Source organism: Conger conger, chromosome 7 (genome assembly GCF_963514075.1).
Source record: "Conger conger chromosome 7, fConCon1.1, whole genome shotgun sequence".
Taxonomy (NCBI): domain Eukaryota; kingdom Metazoa; phylum Chordata; class Actinopteri; order Anguilliformes; family Congridae; genus Conger; species Conger conger.
This window is the reverse complement of record NC_083766.1, coordinates 57,772,433-57,792,608: the sequence shown is the minus strand read 5'-3', so window position 1 is coordinate 57,792,608 and position 20,176 is coordinate 57,772,433. Positions and strand designations below refer to the sequence as shown.

The 20,176-nt window shown below is 42.9% G+C and overlaps 1 protein-coding gene across 1 annotated transcript in view; it reads right to left on the bottom strand.

Moving 5' to 3' along the window:
• Nucleotides 1-18,772: 18,772 nt before the first annotated feature.
• The window catches only part of LOC133132533 (periostin-like), a 40,882-nt gene continuing 39,478 nt past the window's right edge, over nt 18,773-20,176 (bottom strand). The window contains 1 exon segment of the mRNA XM_061248003.1: nt 18,773-19,692. Coding sequence (XP_061103987.1) covers nt 19,640-19,692 — 53 coding nt within the window. The 3' untranslated portion in view covers nt 18,773-19,639.

The window sequence follows — 20,176 nt, the reverse complement described above, 5'->3', positions numbered from 1 at the left end:
ACTAACGTCAGTCAAGCAAATAAGACTGATAGGGGCAACCGTGACCTTGTTAAGATTAAGGGTCCGCTGTGATTAAGTCATTTGAGTTTTAAATTTAGCTGCAGTCACTGCATATATCAGGCTGTCAGTGAATCGGCCTGGAGCCTCTATGGACACAAAGTCATCGTGCATATGCTTCATACACCTTATCTCTATTAAATGATAACACGTTAAAACAGATGTGATAACATATCTTATCTGGCTAACATATGCAATAACTTTTGTATATTAACTGCTAATAACAATATATCTATTCACTGGTGGTGCCATAACACCTATTCACTGGCTAACATAGATTTAACATCTATATGAAATTATAACATCTGTAATAACATGTGTATTCATTGCTAATAAAGATACTATATCCCTATTCAATGACCAAACTCCCATATGGACAAGGCAACAGGACTCAGGCAATGAAAATATTCAGACTCACACACTGGCTCTGTATTTTAATGCTGCCTTGGGACACTCTATTTTTTAAAAAAACTAACTTTTTTTAAAGAACTGGTCCATCACAGCTGTTGAAAAATGTCAAATAATGTATTGTGATCTCAGAGAGCGGGGATGGAGGATGAGAAACAGGTTTGTGCACTTAGAGATAAATGTGTGCAGGAAACCAGAGAGAGGGAGAGGGAGAGAAAGATAGAGGGAGGGAGAGAGAGACAGAGAAAGGGAGAGGGAGAGAGATGGGGAAAGAGAGAGAGAGAGGAAGAGAGAAACAGGGAGAGACACAGAGGGACAGAGAGAAACAGACACATGGAAAGAGAGAGACAGAGGGACAGAGGGAGAGACAGAGGGAGAGAGAGAGAGCAGGGGCAGCCTGTAGCATAGTGGTTAAGGTAAATGACTGGGACCTGCAGGGTCAGTGGTTCTAATCCCGGTGTGACCACAATAAGATCCGCACAGCCGTTGGGCCCTTGAGCGAGGCCCTTAACCGTGCATTGCTCCAGGGGGGACTGTCTCCTGCTTAGTCTAATCAACTTTACATCACTCTGGATAAGAGCGTCTGCCAAATGCCATTAATGTAATGTGAGAGAGATAGTGAGAGGGAGAGAGAGAGAAAGAGAGAGAGATGAGAAAGAGTTGAACCAGAAAGAAGAGTGAAATATAGTCCTGGTGGTGTCCTACAGTGCGCCCGGATGTACACAGTGTGCACAAATATGATGCATTATATTTCACAATTTATTCTGTAATGAAAAACAGAGCTTTCGGCCGGCTTCCATGGGTCCATGAGAATTTAAAAGCAATATTCATAACTGATTCACATGGGAGTGCTGTAAAAAATGGCCTATGGGTGAAAGAACGCACTGCCACACGCACATGCACACGCTCACGCATGCACACACACACACACACACACGCTCACACACACACACACACAGACACACATTCACACAGCAAAACTGACACAGACCCTAAATGTTAACCACCCCTCAAGGATACATCAGTTCCCTCCACCATATTACAACTGAACTTTTGTTTTTGTGGAGCTCAGTGTTTTTGTCAGATGTGCGGCCCAAAGATGACCCCATGATATAATTAGGTTAAAGCTATCTGAATGCACAGTGGGGTGAAATGGTTTAGTTTATGTTTCAAATATTTTTGAGAAGAAATCGGTCACAGAAGTAGAACACGTAACACTGAGACTGTACTCATGGGAAATACAGTATGCTTCTGGAAACAACCAGGAAGTTTAAGCTGAGCAAATATTTAATATTAAAGGCGGCTGCTGTTTATCCCAACCAGTCCAATCAAAGCACTCCGATAATAACCTGTTTTCATTATGATTATTATTCAAAAAACCCCGGAAAAACACTGATGAACAATAAACTAAAGCGATGGAATATTGAGAAATACCAGCTACGGGAAGCGAGTATTCCCAGTTTTCCTAGCTTTGGGAACTACAGTTCAATTTGAATTACAAATGCCCACTTGCACACTTCTGTAATCAAAGCTATTGTTCTACATCTTCCAACCACGTTAACTCCCGTTGGTACAAACGTTGTCCTACTTAAGATACAGTGAGTTCACAGTCGATATGAACGATGACGATTAGATCTGGCTAATGTACACATTTGAAATGGATACATACACTGAGATTATCTGGATAAGAGGGAGACTATTTCAAGATGTGGGTCATTGAAGAAACGTAGTATATTACTTAAGGAAACAATGTGCACATATCTAAGTTATTTTTTGAAATCAATCCAGTTTCGGAACAGTCAGATGTAAATTTTGAGTTTAAAACAATACCTCATATCCTGTCAAAATGCTGTACGTTATTGGCATCCTTTGCAGAATCCACCCACGGAAGCACACCGAAATGTACTGAAGAGAGCACAGTGATTTACACAAATATTACAGGGACTAGGTCATGAAACTACAAACCTTGTATGACCAGTACAAGATGACGCGTCAGTGCAGAAACATGTATAATTACATTACATTTGCAGTATTTTTGCCATATTTGGTATTAGCCGGTTAAAATAGTATTTTCAGAGTCATTGTATATAACTCAAAACAGTAGAACCACAATCAGCTGTATAATGCAAAAGGACAAGTTGTGTTTTATTACAGGAAAGAGTTGGGTGGACATCAATTTCCTTGAAGTATCACCAGCCAAGTATTAGGCCTAAATTATTGCAGTCTTTTTGCAGAATGACGTGCAGTTCATATTTCAGATCTCGTGCCCTCCCTTTTCTGGTCCATTTGTCATCTCTCGTACCTCATTAGTATTTCTCTATCCAACCGATACAGACAGTCATGCCAATCCAGGCTGGACTCTGCCAATGTAACTGTGGGGACCGGATCCCAACTCCCCGAATGAGGTTTTATCTCTTTGAAGAGACGGTTTTATTGGAATGCTTTTTCAAAGTTCTAAGCCAGTGTTCAGGAACTCTGCTGCTTTCAATTACCAGTAGTGATTGTGACATCAGCATTAGAATGTTCAATTAAGAATCACATATTTGTGGTCTTAAACCTAAAATGGTTAAAGACAGTGCTTGCATTTTAAACTCAATTTTAAGACTCTCCTGCCAAAAAAACAAAACCACCTCGAAGTTTAAAGCAGTTCAGCTGGGCCTCCCGATGGTTTTCTTTGCATTTTTTGTTTCCTGTTACAGAGTCGGGGCTACTGGACAGGGTGCTTCTTCATGATTGGTTGATGGACCTCTGCAGCCACTGCTCTGTGTGTCATCCCATGCTGGGCCGTTGCTGTGGGAACGCAGAAGAAAACCAGGAAGTTAAATATGTGCGCGGCGGTTGGTTTGCGTGAGCAGTGACTTTAAAGGCTGATAATACTCAAGTTTGGATGCGCAGGGGATGGCCCAACTGTTCATTCAGGGAGGGCTGTGAGGTGAGCAATAACAATACTATCACCCACACCCCTCTGACATGCTGATTAATTTCCCCCCCCCGTTAAACATCCAAATTACAGCCCCGTCTTCAGAACACCGGCGGACAGGAAAATGATTTTACGCCCACGAGCGATGTGTGTGTCGAAAGATTATTCGACGGCCACCAATCTATCAGCACGAACGGCGCGCTCCGTTACAGATCGAAACAATCTCAGAGTCCCACGGACGTGACAGTAAAACACATTCATCAGTTTACTCGCAGACATAACTCTGCATATGAGGCACTGGCCTTGGAAAAGCACAGGCATTCACGTGACGTTTTAGGCTGTGAAGTCATGACCATGCCTTATGGATCACATCATTGCATACAGAGATTGCACAATATCACATTGCTAAACTGTCATTTTTAACCATGCCATTCAATTGAGTGAAACATTGCATATATCATCCCAGTAGGGTTCCTTTTCTGAGTTATCCTCAGTTGAACACTTCAGGACAGCACAATCCGTGTGGAATGCAAGCAGTGGAGACCAGCTTCTGAAAGTATTGCCATAAAGTGACATGGCACAAGAAACCCATGGTATATCATGAATATTAGCAGGCTATAGGGTGGTGTGTTTCTTTGTTGTATTGTTATTAGATATATGGGGCGACATGGCTCAGGCAGTAAGAGCAGTCGTCTGGCAGTTGGAGGGTTGCCGGTTCAATCCCCCGCCTGGGCTGTGTCGAGGTGTCCCTGAGCAAGACACCTAACCCCCAAATGCTCCTGAGGAGCTGGTCGGGGCCTTGCATGGCAGCCAATCGCTGTCGGTGTGTGAGTGTGTGTATGAATGGGTGAATGGAGAAGCATCAATTGTACAGCGCTTTGGATAAAGGCGCTATATAAATGCCTGCCATTTAGATATACTGCAGACACTTTTTTTAAATATTATTTATTATTATTATTATTATTTAGTATTATCGATTTACCTCCCTACCTCTAGAAAATGTTGAGTCATAATGATGGTTCAGCAAATTAAACATTTTTAAGGAAGACCACCATCATGTTTTCCTGCTTAAAAAACAACTGCATGATTTGATTTGCAGTGCAGTGGTGTGATTGACAGTCTCATAGCCGCAGAACCCAAGGTCAGAATCTGGTTCTGGTTTTGGTTCTGGTTCTGTAAAGCTTGCTCAGTCACCCCTGTATTGTGTGTCGGTTTTGTCTGGGAAAGTTGGAAGATGCATAATCTAATTTCCTGACTCAGCCCAAAGATTCTGAGGTCAGTTTTTAAGGTTTGTGTGTTTGCGTGTGTGTGTGTGTGTGCGTGTGTGTGTGCGTGTGTGTGTGTGCGTGTGTGTGTGAGTTCTCTACTGTACTAACATAATTCCGCCCCAGACTCTTAGCTGAGAGCTCTGCTGGGATCTGGGCTGCACATCAGTAGTGGTTTAAAACAGACTTAAAATGGACAAATTATTTCTCTCTGGGTTCGGCAACTACTGGTGAAATGAGGTAAGACACCAAACTTGGCATTTCCATAAATAGCCATGCAAGAGAATTAATGGAAATGGTACTCTGGTAAAAAAAAAAAAGTATCTGCTGTATTATAACATAATGCATAAAACATTACCTGATCGCTCACAATGTGGCCTCCAAAGTTAACTTAGAGCCAAAATGTCCTCCTGCCAGTCATGAGACTGGGGCTACAGCAGCTCTTGCTTCCTTTATTTCAGTAGATGGAAATAGGAAGATCATCATCATCATCATCATCATCATCATCATCATCATCATCATTATCATCCTAACTTCGTGTTGCTTGTGCATGTGACATAGTTTGTGTTTCGTATGGCTGCACATTTTGGTCTGCCAGGGTGTATTACCAGCATCTGGAGAGCCAACGTGTTTTAGATACCTACTGTAGTTGACCCTTGTCTGCTGTTATCTGTTTTTTTCCTCCCCGTTATCTGTACTCTGAGTAATGAATGTTTTTTTGGCCGGAGGTTATCAGAGCCTTTCCCACACTGTGGGCTCATTGTCTGAGTACGCTTCAGGAGGAGAAGAGCGCCAATACAAAGCAGTAATTCTTCCTCAGAGAACGGCAGGTCTGCCCTTCCTGCGGTCGAACAATAAAGAAGGCACGCCGTAAACTCTTTATTCAGCACCTGCCTCGGCCTTCCCTCATCCTCTCTGCTAAACCTCTCTCTTTATCTCTCTCTCTGTCTCTCCCTCCCTCTCTTTCACTGTCTAAGTGGTCAGCCCTTTGAAGAGGCGTTGACTCTGGATTAGACGTTTCTTCGCTTTGTATAGACAGCGCTTCATTCGCGACATAAAAGGGAACTACTACCATGACTGTAGTAACTGAAATTCTAGGTGAACCAGATGTTCTTATTTGTGCAATGGTGCGCTGGTGTGGAGGGGGTTGGGATGGGATGGGATGGGAGCTAAAATACAATGGCCGCTTCCTTCCTGGTCATCTGTTCAACCAATTTCCCCAAAATTAGTGTCCACTGCCATGATAAATATCTTATTTCCATATTTGAACATGTCAGAGTCTATTTTAATAAGGGGTGGGGTTGCAGTAGACGTACTGACTCATCCTGCAAGAGCTCAGAAGGCTCTCGGTGTAAAATCAGCTCTGACAGTGTACTTTTAGTGCTAATGCAGCACATTCTGTCCTTACTGGACTGCTATAAACCCAGTCACAGTTCAGTTAACGCAGATAATTGTATTGTGCATTAGACTGCCCTGGGCTCCTACAGCTGTGTGAATAGGCCTGTGATCCAGAGGACCGTAGCTCCAGAAGTTCTGTAGCTCGTCAGGGTCCTGGAAGAATATGAGGTCATACCGGCAAAAACAAATACAATTCATCATATTCTCAACACTTCCTGGAGCCAAGCCAATCCAATCCGAAACATGAATCCCACGTCGGCCATTATAGTGAAGCTGTGTGTGATATAGGCCTCGGGATATTTATGCTCTTCTAAGATAACAAAGGAGGAATCTTTCACTGGAGCCCGTGCCTCTGCGTGAAGAAGCTCTGCAGCTTTTTATGTCTGTGTAACGATGGGTTATCTGTCTATTGGTATAGCTGTTTATATCTGTGTAACGATGGGTTATCTGTCTATTGGTATAGCTGTTTATATCTGTGTAACGATGGGTTATCTGTCTATTGGTATAGCTGTGTATGTATGTGTCTATTGGTATTTTTGTTAGTTACAATGCTGATTGTTTATTAGGATAATATTACGTCACAGAAAAACAGGGTACCATTACACTTGTTGATTATTACAGGACATATATAAAGGCCTTCATGGTTATACAGCATTCCTGAAAAGTACCCTGATATTCTCCACCTCTGTATGGCGCTCTGCAGAAGAGCATCTGCTAAGAGATGACTGTAATGTAAAGAAAGGCCCTAACGCATACTCAGGATCATGTGCTGCGGTCTGGTCTGACAATGAGATATAAGCTGAGGTCACTTGCTCTTTTTTTTATGATGATTTTGTTGAGCAAGCCTTTAACAGAATGTTTAAAACAAACCCTTCTCAACCAATTTGTCACTTTTTACATCTACTTCTCCCCGTATACCTGGGAACCTGCTAAACTATCACCAGAACAAGCTATTAATTATAGATTTGAATGTTGCGTTTTTCCTTAACGAGTAAATTCCCGTATGATATTGTTCCTTAATAGCACATCATCATGGAAAGGCAGTTCTCCTGAAGCCTCTATTATGCTGAATGTTTTTCACGTTGCGATTCTGGCAAAATGAGAAATCAAATCCCACTGCAGCGTTTATCTACAAAAGCACATTACTCAAAGTGAAATGCTACAGTACCTTTCACGATAACGGTACCAGGAAATGCAGAGGACTGCGTTTCTGTCTGGCTTGGTTGTTACATAATTCAGAACAGTTCTGAACTAGAATTATCCTCATTCTTAAAATAAGGGGAGGTTGTGAATCAAACCACAAATGCAATAAAATGGTTGAGCAATCACAACAGTGCATGAATTATTGCTTTAATAATAATAGTAGTACACCTACTTATTCATGGGATTATTTAATCAGCCAATCATGAGGCAGCAGTGCAATGCATAAAATCATGCAGATACAGGTCAGGAGCTTCAGTTAATGTTCACATCAGAATGGGGAAAAATGTGATCTAAGTGATTGCAATCGTGGCATGATTGTTGGTGCTAGTTTGAGTATCTCAGAATCTGTGCTTTTCATGCAGAGTGGAGCCAACCCACTCCTGTGATTTTCATGCACAACAGTCTCTAGAGTTTGCAGAAAAAAAAACAGAAATCCTGTGAACAGCATTTCTGCAGACAGACGCCTTGTTTATGAGAGACGTCAGAGTAGAATGGAAGGTGACAGTAACGCAAATTACCATACATTTCAACAGTGGTATGCAGAAGAGCATCTCTGAACACACAACATGTCTTAAGTGGATAGGCTACAGCAGCAGGAGACCAATAAATAAAACAGTAATAAATACCTAATAAAGTGCTTGCTGAGTGTACTTTAAATATGGCGCAATTAATGCATGTCATTTTAGATAACAGGTAAAATGTGTGTAATTAATTTATTTGATTGTTTACACGTGCTACAAGATAGATTTTTCAAACCAGGCCTCCAAGTTTGTGCATTTGGGCTTTTGTACGTACTGCTAACATTTGGACACAGGCAGAGGTCCAGACAGGAGATGGGGAATGTTTTTTTGTTTGGAGCAACCACAGGCCTACTTTATATTCTCACCCTGTGCTTCACAGGGCAGGGATCACAGGCGACGTTATTACATCACATGAAACCGGCGCACATTACGTAACGTTTGCACACGAGACCAGGCTGTTTGCACCGGTGAGGAACGCTCCTGGAACAGCTGTTATTTCTGTTTCACTCACCACTGTGTGATCCCTGCCGCAAACCAGCGCCACTATGATGTCACACTTTAATGTTCACCTTCATGTAAAGTCACGTCCATAAAGGTTTGTGTGCACATAAAATGTGAGGGCTTCTCTGACTTTTCAAGTTAGCAAGGTGTTAGCTAGTTGACAAACCCTAAAAATAGTACCCTGGCCAAACATACCGTTCAGGCAGTTCCACAATGTAACCATGGAATTGATTCCACAGATACAAAGCAAAATAAAAAGCACACGAGAGGACCTGAGCCTGACTGTCTCAATGAACCAAAATAATACAGTTGGCAGTTTTGAACACAGTAGAGCATCATGGGAGCATGTGATTTAAAATACCTTAACATAATTTGTAACTAGCAGCAACAACTCTATTTGATATTAAAATGAAGGTGAGAATATTTTATTGATATGGGTTCCCTGCTTCGGGATGACCGTTTTCTCCGTCAGTGTGTAGCCAATGGGGTTTTGAGTAGTGAAGAGTTAGCGTAGCTGCTCAGTGGTCAGAGGTAATGAGGCTCTGGGCAGCAACAGGCACTCCCAGGTGACCAGGTGTGCTCCGGTGTGGTGGGAAACCACCGCACACCTCGGGCAGAAATATCTCAGCATTCCCTGTAAATAAAGACGCGCTGACCTCTGACCCTGTGCACGGCCTCGTGTTTCTGCTCTGGAAAATAATCTGGAAAAGAAAGGCGTTGTGAACACAGGCTGGCGATCACAGCCTTTCCCATGTCCCTGCTCTCTTCCCCTGGTCCTTCTTACAGAATGAGAACACTGTGGTCAGTATTAAATAATGATTCATCTGCAGGTTAAAATACATGCTGTAACTCATGTCAGCAGTTATTTGTTCAAGCCATGCGCCACGCTAGCTAACACAACATAACAAAATGTTGCTGCCATGTAGTGGCTGTGTTATTCATTCCAGTAACACTGTTGGAACCTTTTCTCTTAGCTGGGACTATATCTGATGTCACTTAGCACTCTTCCAGAACCAACGAGGTAAATTAATGAGCAAAAATTATATAGACTGTTAGACTGGTTTATTTTCGGACATTAATTTTCATCTAAATGTAGTGTTTACTTAATGCTGTTGTTACAAGCACTAATATTTTCCAGTCAGCGTACTTATTGTAAGCAAACCCTTTAAGGTGTAAGGTCACAAATATGTGATTAGAATGGTCTTAACTGAACATTCCAATGCTGATGTCAGAATCACTACTAGCGACTGAAAGCAGTGTGGGTTGCAGAACCCTGACTTAGCATTTTGAAGATAAGAAAACATTCCAAGAAAATCTGCACTTCAAAGGGTTAAGCAGCCCAGCTTCCTGTTTTGTCACTACCCATCAGCGCAGTGGTCCCACAGGCAATAATGGAAGAGTCCCACAACGGTTTCTTCCACGCAATCAGCCACAGTGGACACATGTATACTGTGCTGGTCCACCCCCGTCGGGATAGGAAATTGGGGTCCCAACAGGAAGCGCAGCCAGATTCCCACACTTAAATCAACTGCAGCAGCTTAGTTTGATCGAGACCAACTACAATACAGCACATGTAAAATGTACATGTTTTTACACTGTACACTTTGCTGTAAGAAGCTAAGCAGGACATTTATTTTATTTCAAAATGAAAACAGAAATAGCTTTTATTCAAATATACTGGTCACTTCCCGTAGGTCACAACATGAGGAGCAGCCAAGCTCTCTGAGCGTTAAATCGACTCTAACAGCTCGTATGAGTCGAAAAGAGGCCAAGCGTAATATATCAGAGCTACACTCTCCGAAAAAACGGTTCCAAAAACAACCCTGTGATTCCATAGACAACTCTTCAAGAGTTCTCTGTCGGGCAAAATGGTTCTTTGTCTGGGGGTCTGACAGAGTGCATATGCACTCTTTATTAGGTATTTATTATTTAGGTATTTATTATTATTTATTAATTAGACAGGTCTTCTGCAGCTGTAGCCCATCCACAGTAATAAACCCCCCCTCCCACCCCCCACAAAAAATCTGTAATGTACCCCAGCAGACCTCCTGTGGAGGTCACAGGGACGCCTGGATCCTGGATCTGTTACGGAGATGCCCAGGTTCGGGTGCTGGCGACTACGATGTCGTAGCATCGCTCCCCCTGGGTTGGCTCCACTCTGCTCGTCTTCCCCTCTGGTTGTGATGGTTACCGTTGCCAGGCAACGTTCCATTTTAATACCTCTGACCCGCTCCCCTGTCTCAAACACCGAATATCAGTTAATTCTCGTGACTGGTAAGTGTCTGCAGAATCCGGGGTACCTCTCCCTGTTGATTTATTGAAAGCACTCACTCTTTCTCCATTAAATGAATATACACTGTTGCGTTCTAGCTAAAACTTTTTTAGTAGTTTGTAATAATTTGTAATTAGTTTTATTTTTTTAGTTCTTTAGTTTTAAATTCTACTGAGCCTTTTCTGTATGCCAGAGGATCGGGTAATTTAATTCAGCTTTATTATACTGTGTTATTTTGATAAAATTGAAAATTTGAACACAGCACTTATAAATATTCCAGGGGCATGAGGACAGACCTGTAAATGTTTTTTTAATAAGTCACGGCTGAATTTCCATGGCTCACTCCATTGTTTTGGATTTTTTATCTTGGACCTGGTGGCAGAATGACAGGGACCACATTCTCATACACACACTCGCACGCAGACACACAGACACACACATACACACATACACACGCACACACGCACATACACATGCACACACAGACACACGCACATACACACATGCACATACACACATGCACACACAGACACACGCACATACACACATGCACACATAGACCCACACACATGCACACACACACACACACACACGCACATACACACACACACATACACACACACACACACACACACGCACATACACACATACACACACACAGTTGTGAGCAGTGTGGGGCATTCACAGCCCCAGTGCGTTGTAACTCTGGAGTCTCCTCCACACAGACTCTGCTGAAGAGAGATGAAATAAAACCTCAGAATGGCCTCCCGGTGGAACAGACCAGAAAGCTCAGAGGAACTCTCCTCCATCAGAATGAGCGATTCACCGGCTCTCACAGAGAAAGGTAAAATAAACTGAGATCGGAGGGACAGAGAACACACTCACAGGACCCCCCGAAGGCCAGCTCTGACACGCCAGCCACAGGGAGGGCCCCAGCCCTGCCAAACAGATGAACAGTTTCACTAAAGTTATCTCTCATTATTCCAGCCCCCTGGCTCTCTAATCCGCAGTGGAACACCAGCATCCTTCTGACAAAGGTCTCTGTCGGTACCCCACACATTACTCACTCAATACCCACAGAACCGACACTGCCTATTCAGAACCCACACTACATTCACAGAGCCCACCCTACACACACAGAACTCACACTGGATGTACTGTACTCACTCTACACATACCGAACCCACACTACACACACAGAACTCACTCTACACATACCGAACCCACACTACACACACAGAACCCACACTACACATACCGAACCCACACCACACACACAGAACCCACACAACACATACAGAACCCACACTACACACATAAAACCCACACTGCACACATAGAACCCATACTACACATACAGAACCCACACTACACACACAGAACCCACACTACGCATACAGAACCGACACTACACACACAGAACCCGCACTACACACACAGAACCCCCACTACACATACAGAACCCGCACTACACATACAGAACACACACTACACATACAGAACCCACACTACACACACAGAACCCACACTACACATACAGAACCAACACTACACATACAAAACCCACACTACACATACAGAACCCACACTACACATACAAAACCCACACTACACATACAGAACCCGCACTACACATACAGAACCCACAACACGCAGAACCCACACTACACACACAGAACCCACACTACACACACAGAACCCACACTACACATACAACACATATAGAACCCACACTACACATACAAAACCCACGCTGCACACACAGAACCCACACTGCACACACAGAACTCACACTACACACACAGAACCCGCACTACACACACAGAACCCACACTACACATACAGAACCCACACTACACACACAGAACCCACACTACACATACAACACATATAGAACCCACACTACACATACAAAACCCACACTGCACACACAGAACCCACACTGCACACACAGAACCCGCACTACACATACAGAACCCACACTACACACACAGAACCCACACTACACACACAGAACCCACACTATACACACAGAACCCACACTGCACACACAGAACTCACACTACACACACAGAACCCGCACTACACACACAGAACCCACACTACACATACAGAACCCACACTGCACACACAGAACCCACACTGCACACACAGAACCCACACTACACATACAGAACCCACACTACACACACAGAACCCACACTGCACACACAGAACCCACACTGCACACACAGAACCCACACTGCACCCATATTGAACCCATATTGGCTGTATTCTGCTTGCACCTCGGGCCCCAGCCATGCAGCCATGTGGAGTGTGGCAGGAAGCATGATGTCATGGAGAGCAGGCAGCAGTGAGGAAGTGGATGAGAGGCAATCCAGATAAACGGTGCAGAGGAACAATCATATCACCTTTCAGCAGAGGGAGTATCCCCCAGGAATACAGCAGGGATTATGTAAGAGCTTAAATAAACCCAGAGTAGCTGAGAATGGCCAGACAACACTGTGTTCAAGGCTGCTGCAAGTTAACACCTCACCGACTGTTCCCCTGCCCCGCCAGAAGAGAGAAGAAAATGGGCTTAGGATCCACAGGGCCTGTTCAGAAATGCGCTTGAGTTTAGGGCTGATGTCAGCAGATTTTTGGAAGGATGTTCCCTCCACATTGGAAAGGCTCTCTGTCCTGGCCACTGTTAAGGCATTGGAGAGATCTAGTTAATTGCCGGCCTCAGAGATTACCCAGGACACAGTGGCTAACAACACAAGTATGAATATTGTCTTGGCATATTCTTCCTAAAAAAAATATGCGATTCAGCCTCCAACCATTAGTTCTTTGTGTCATTACACACACACACACACAAACACACACAATATAAATGCAACAAAAGGCTTATTTCTAAATGTTAAAGCAACTCAAGTGTATTAACTTTAACATACACGTATGCCATTCATTCTCTCATTGACCTGCTGCTTCCAATATGGTTCAGATTAAACAATAAGAGCATTTGCAGGTCAACAATATCACATGTCATAGCTTATGCCATATGAACGCAATTTGTTTGCCAACTAAAGCATTTTATCAAATCATGTTCCATCATAGTACATTTGAGCAAGTCGGCTCACGGAATGAAAAACACCTGCATTTCCAGTGATGGCACAAATCTCATAATACATAACAAAAGCCCCTTAAAGGTACAATCGGTAAGACTTTCGTGTTAAAACATTATAACAAGACCATTGTAAATCCCTTCCTATCATTGAAAAAGACTCATTGACACGTTGACTCACCCTCTGCCTGTGTTTACAGTCCTTAAATTTGGGCTTCAAAATATACAGATGAAGGCCCGACACTGTACCAAAACATAGCTGTACAATAATTCAAGCTCATTGGTTGGAAATTGGTTCTAGGGGTTTCAACGGCGTGAGGGTTTCAACGAGGGTTTCAGCCAATGGGGGGTTTCAACGACAGCGAGTTCACAGAGGAGGGGGTCGGGATAAACAGTGTTGTGGTTTGAGTATCCGATTCAAGGCCCTAGTGTTGGCCTTTCAGGCTGCTAAGGGGACTGCCTCACCTTACATACAATCCTTGATGACTCCCTACTCCCCAGCTAGACCACTCCGGTCTGCCAGCTCTGGTCGCCTTATGGTTCCCTCTCTACGTGCACCTGGTGGTCGAGCTGCACGTTCACGCCTGATTTCCGTTCTGGTTCCTCAGTGGTGGAATGACTTGCCTACCACTGTCAGGACAGCAGAATCCCTTCCCCTATTTCGACACAGACTCAAAACACACCTTTTCCAACTCTACCTTAGTCCTCCCTTGATTTCCCCCGCCCCCCCTTTCTGATATCCCTATCCTTGTCTAACCCAAAAAAATAAAATAAAATAAAATAATATGGATGTGATGCTTTGACTTGTGGAAGTACCTATGCACTTGTAATTCGCTTTGGATTAAAAGCGTCTGCCAAATGACTAAAATGTAAATGTAAATGTAAATGTAATGAGTGTGTTTATGGCTGCAATTCCTCTCTTAGAAGTCCAAAATTGCCTATTGTACCTTTAAATGTAGTTTGTATCAATAAACCTTGTGGCTAAACGCTATCGACCAAGAACATTTTCCACCTCGCACAAAAATCCTCTGCGTAGTCGTTTTTTTACATTCTGCTGAGACATCTCCTGTAATGTACACACACTGTACATGTGTGCTTTATCAGACTGCATTAACAGCACATCTCCTGTAATGTACACACACTGTACATGTGTGCTTTATCAGACTGCATTAACAGCACATCTCCTGTAATGTACACACACTGTACATGTGTGCTTTATCAGACTGCATTAACAGCACATCTCCTGCAATGTACACATTCTGCTCGTGTGTGTTTCTTTTTCAACCGGCACCGGAGCATTAAAGTCAACAGCTGCCCTGCAGACAGTGGAGGGGTGGGGTCAGTGTGAGGACATGTTACCAAGCCCCCAGCGCACCCCAAAATTTTAATCCCCCCGGCTGATAAAATCTGGCTGACTCAGGGGGCTCAGAAGGGTCTGGCATGTCTCCATCGAGACTTTACCGTCACATCCAATCTGAAAACTCAGCCATTTTGTCCTCCTTTCTGGACACGACTCCTTTTTGTCCCTTTCGTTTCGATTTGCCAGTTCCGTGCCTTTCACCCCTCTAACCTCAATCTTTATGCATTAATCTGTTTTTATTTACTCATTCATTACGAAAACAATATTCCTTTGTGCTTTATCGTCGAGGAAGTTATACATTTTCCAAGACCGTGATCTTCACGTTCATGTGTAATCATCAGACAGACTTGCCTAATGCAAACTGCCATGCGAGACTAAAGCAAAACAGCAGTTAATCTTCGTATTAATCTCCTGGAACTAATTTTGCCCATGTTATGTGATTATTTGGCAGCACGTCTGTGTTTAGGCTCAGAAGTACCACCTGAGTGGAGAAGGCATATGAAGACAAACAATACCAATGCAGTAGACTGTTTAAATTACTTACATACCAGCAAAATACAGGCGATATTGGCTCTGGCAGTAAGAGCAGTCATCTGGCAGTCGGCGGGGGGGGTTGCAGATCCGATTCCACCCTGGGTGTGTCAAAGTATCCCTGAGCAAGACACCTAACCCCAAATGACCTGGTTGGTGCCTTGCATAGCAGGCAGTCTCCCTCGGTGTGTGAGTGTGTGTATGAATGGGTGAATGAGAAGCAACAATTGTACAGCGCTTTGGATAAAGGCGCTATATAAATGCCAGCCAATAAAAACTAGGAGACGTGTCTTCCTGTGACACTTGTGTCCAAGTTGCCGACTCCTCTGTTGGGAATAGTGGAGGGGGTGTTGAGGACGGGCTGAACACGTTGAAGATAACTGGTGGAGTGAACTGAAGCAATGGCGACACGTTTCAGTGACATATGCATATCGAGGGGTAGAGGCGAGTCTCCTCGATACCCCCAGCGCTTTTCCAGACCGGCTCGTATTCACGATGTGTGCATTCCAATTTTTGGGGCAAAAAATTGGGAAAGGGCGAAAGTGAATTGAATATGGAGGCGTGTTGAGTTCTATCGATCTGCGGCTGTAAGAGGGCCACAAACAGGCAAAGCAGAAATACGTTTATTTTTATTTTTTTCCTAGGGTGTCTAGGGGCGCTCTGTACATCTGTGCTCTATTTCTGACAATCACAATGAATCTGAATCAGAAGTGAGGGAAACAAACAGACAAACTTTAGCGGGAAAGGGAATTCCTCTGCCTGACGAGGGATCTACGCATGTCTGAGCCCGTCAATCACAGCCAAAATAACGAAGAACAGAAACAGAGGCTATTGAGTTTAAAGGTAAAACGAGTTTACTCACTCTCACACCGAGTAATGTGTGTTACTCCCACACAGAATGTAGCCAGCGACTTTACCGTGAGTCCCTGCAAACCTGATACTCTGGCACGCCTGCAGTCAGTGTAACTTCCCCTGGTGAGATTACTACACTGGGAAATGAGGAAATCCTACAGGGTCAATGTCTATCAGTCTTACAATAAGGTACTGTATTTGTTACATGGTATTTAGGCATTTGTAAACCATAGGATGAACTCATTAGTACCATGGTTAACCATTAACAAATACATGAACTGACTTTTTCTTTCCCATATAATTTGGCAATAAGTAATGTAGTTAGCAACATGTATTAATGATGTACAAATACATTAACAGAGCTGTACAGATTAACTTCTCAGTAGTAGTTAGTTAACTACGACATTTAGTTAATGCCAATTCATGGAGCCTTATTGTGAAGTGTCCCTGCTTACTATGCTTAATATCTGGTGTTGATGAATGTGATTCCCTTTACCCTGTACTGTGTAAGTAATATTATTGACATCCTAAAACGATGTCCTGCGGTGGTCCTACAACCGGATGTGATCGCCTTGGGTCTTCCCTGAGTCCTTACCAAGGCTGCCCTGTTTAAACCCCTCTCCATGTGGTGCAGTATATCAGCGGTATAGCAGGGTGGCCTGTAGAGTAGTGGCACAGGACTGGGACCCGCAAGGTTGGTGGTTCTAATCCCGGTGTAGCCACAATAAGATCCGCACAGCCGTTGGGCCCTTGAGCGAGGCCCTTAACCCTGCATTGCTCCTGGGGAGGATTGTCTCCTGCTTAGTCTAATCAACTGTACGTCACTCAGGATAAGAGTGTCTGCCAAATGCCAATAATGTAATGCAATGTAATGTATAGCGCCAAACAGGCCTCACTGTGTTCCCCGGTGTTAAATCCATCGACTGTATGACCAGCTTTAATTACCAGCTACCAGCTGTTTCAAGACATAACTTGAGCTGGTCAAACCATGTTGAATATGGAGCTGGTCTAACTGGTCAAACAGTTACCAGCTGTTTAAAACGCTAGATTGAGTTGTTTTTCTCTGCAGGGTATACTCAGGACGTCCTGCTCCAAGACCGGTGAGGTTCTCTTGAATTGGCTCCAATTCACTTTTAAGGTTATCCAAACAGTTGGGGATGTTATTTCATTAAGGTGTGGCAATTAAAACAGTGCACCACTGAAAACATATGTGGAGTTATAGTCTCATAAGTTATCTCCACATAAATAAAGCATGACTGCTGATTCAGTCTTCTGTCCTGAAAAGAAAAGGTCCTTGCATTTTTCTCCGGTCCACCATCTTCAACTCAAGATCACGCACAAAAAACAAAAAGCCATCCAAATAGGGTGCACGTTCAAAGACATGTCAGAGAACTCTGTTTGAGGAACACTCTTATGCGCAATCAATCATAATCACCGTGTGTCATGAACTAAACATATTTCATCATGTCATCTATTTCCATAGAAAATATAGAAAATTGAGCCGAATGAAGTCATTGTTTTCAATGGGATTAAACCACTTTTTAATTACCTGTTGAGTTGCATGGAATGAACAGAACAGTTTGATTAGGTTTTTCTTAATTGCGTTGATGATGTCACAATAGAATTGGAATTCTGTGGTCCTGAGCCGGTCCCAGGCAGGAGAGGTGAACCGGTTTTTTGACATAATAAGTGTGGATGACAAAAACAGAAAAAAATATTTCATCTTTTCAAAAATATCTTTCATTTAACTATAATTGAATGTCCCATATGTTAAGAGGAACACAGTATAGAGCTCAGGGAAGGCAAAATGTAATCCTGGTTTGAGGACGCAGGGTTTCAGCAGGTTAAGGTGCAGTTTGGGTGAAGCTGTCAGGGTCACACTTCTCCAGGCCCCCACAGGGCTGGGGGAATGGGGCTGCATGTATAAGCACACACCAGCCATCTTCCCACTCATACTAAATGGGTTTTTAAATCAGTCTTCAGTATTTATGTACATGGTTTGTCAGGGGTGATTCATCAAAATGGGAGTCTGCTTTGTGTTTGTCGCTCATGGGAAACGTTTGTGGGAGGACCACCATTTTACGGGACTGTTTCCGCCTTCGGCCAGTTCTATACAGTGCATTGTTTTCCTTCATGCTTGCAAGTATAATATTACACGAGGTTTGACTGAATCTGGCAAGAATCCATATACAATGTGGAATGCAGTCCAAAACGCATTAGTTACACAAACTATGTTAGTAATTGTATCTGTCTGTTTTACGGACAATTCACCCACCATATAACTCAGATTCTTCATCATCAATGGACATGCACTGAAAAAAACATGTATGATGTATGTTTTTTTTTTTTTAAATGATGAGATTTGAATGAAGACACATGAATTACATTTCATACTAACTTTTATTTAACAATCGTATCCAAAAACGTTAAAAAAAAAAAAAATTTTGTAAGAGATTGAAATGTTTTGTGTACATCATTGTACAGAACCCAACAAAAAAAATTAAACAAAACATTCAAATTACAAGACTGCAACATTCGCATCTTCAATCTGAAAATAAACAAACGTACAGTACAAACACGTACAATAGGTAAAAAAGCAGGAAAAATAAAACAATGCAAAGAGGAACGCTGAGATTTTGGAGGAATCCATAATTTACAGAGATGCGGCATTAGTTAGCATCTGAAAACAGAGAAGCCTTGTTCATTTCTGCTGAACAGAAGAAAGATACATTCTGATTTTGGAATGCAAGCACCATAAAATCGTATTCATGCAAGCGGTACGACTTTCCAGTCCCGCCCTCCGTCCGCTTGGCCGTCTGACACAATAACATCTCACCCTCGCTCTGTCTGGACATTTAATCAACACGCCATCCATCAGAGACCGCCCTCCTCTGTCCTCCCGTTCCCCCTACAACCAAAAACGCTTTTCATAGCCCCATATCACATATATGTACACCATTCACATATATGTTTCATTCTAAATATGTTTTTTTATTATAAAAAATATTTTGTTTTCCCCAGATATTAAAAATTAAGTGTCCGTTTTTTTTTTTTTGGACACCCTAATATATTGCTTAAACAATTGCCTTTGGCTCGTTTAGGGTTCAGAAAGTTGATCCACAACCATTGTCCTGCACTCTCCATGCGGTTTTAGGCCACAGAGGTGTCTGTTTTTCCCATTTTCCGTCTTTAATATTCCCAAGGATTCCGGGCTGGGGAGGCACGTCGGCGTTCCAGGTTTTCCGGGATCACTGCGCCGGCTGGACCGGGCGCCGCATTGGTCTTTTCCTCCTCACTCCGACTGGGGAGAGGAAAACCTCTGTGTGTCTCACATCTCAGCACGTTTACTCTACTCACAGTTTAAAAATGGACCAGTACTGCCTAAAACTGTCTCAGATCTCAACACATTTCACTTTGATTTCACATACTCTACTTCCAGTTTAAAAATGGACCAATATCACCTAAAACTGTGTCTCAGATCTCAACAAATTCTATACTTCCAATTTAAAAATGGACCAATATTGCCTAAAACTGTGTCACAGATTTCAACACATTTCACTTTGATTTCACATACTCTACTTCCAGTTTAAAAATGGACCAGTACAGCCTAAACTGTATGTCTCAGATTTCATATTCCTTTCACATAATTCCAGTTTAAAATGGACCAATATTGCCTAATTAAAAAAAAAAATTACTTTGTATCAAATTTACTTTTACAGATACCCCAATTAAAATGTTTCAATTTAAGTCAGCTCCACTGACATAAGTGAGTCTCTTATCTGAAG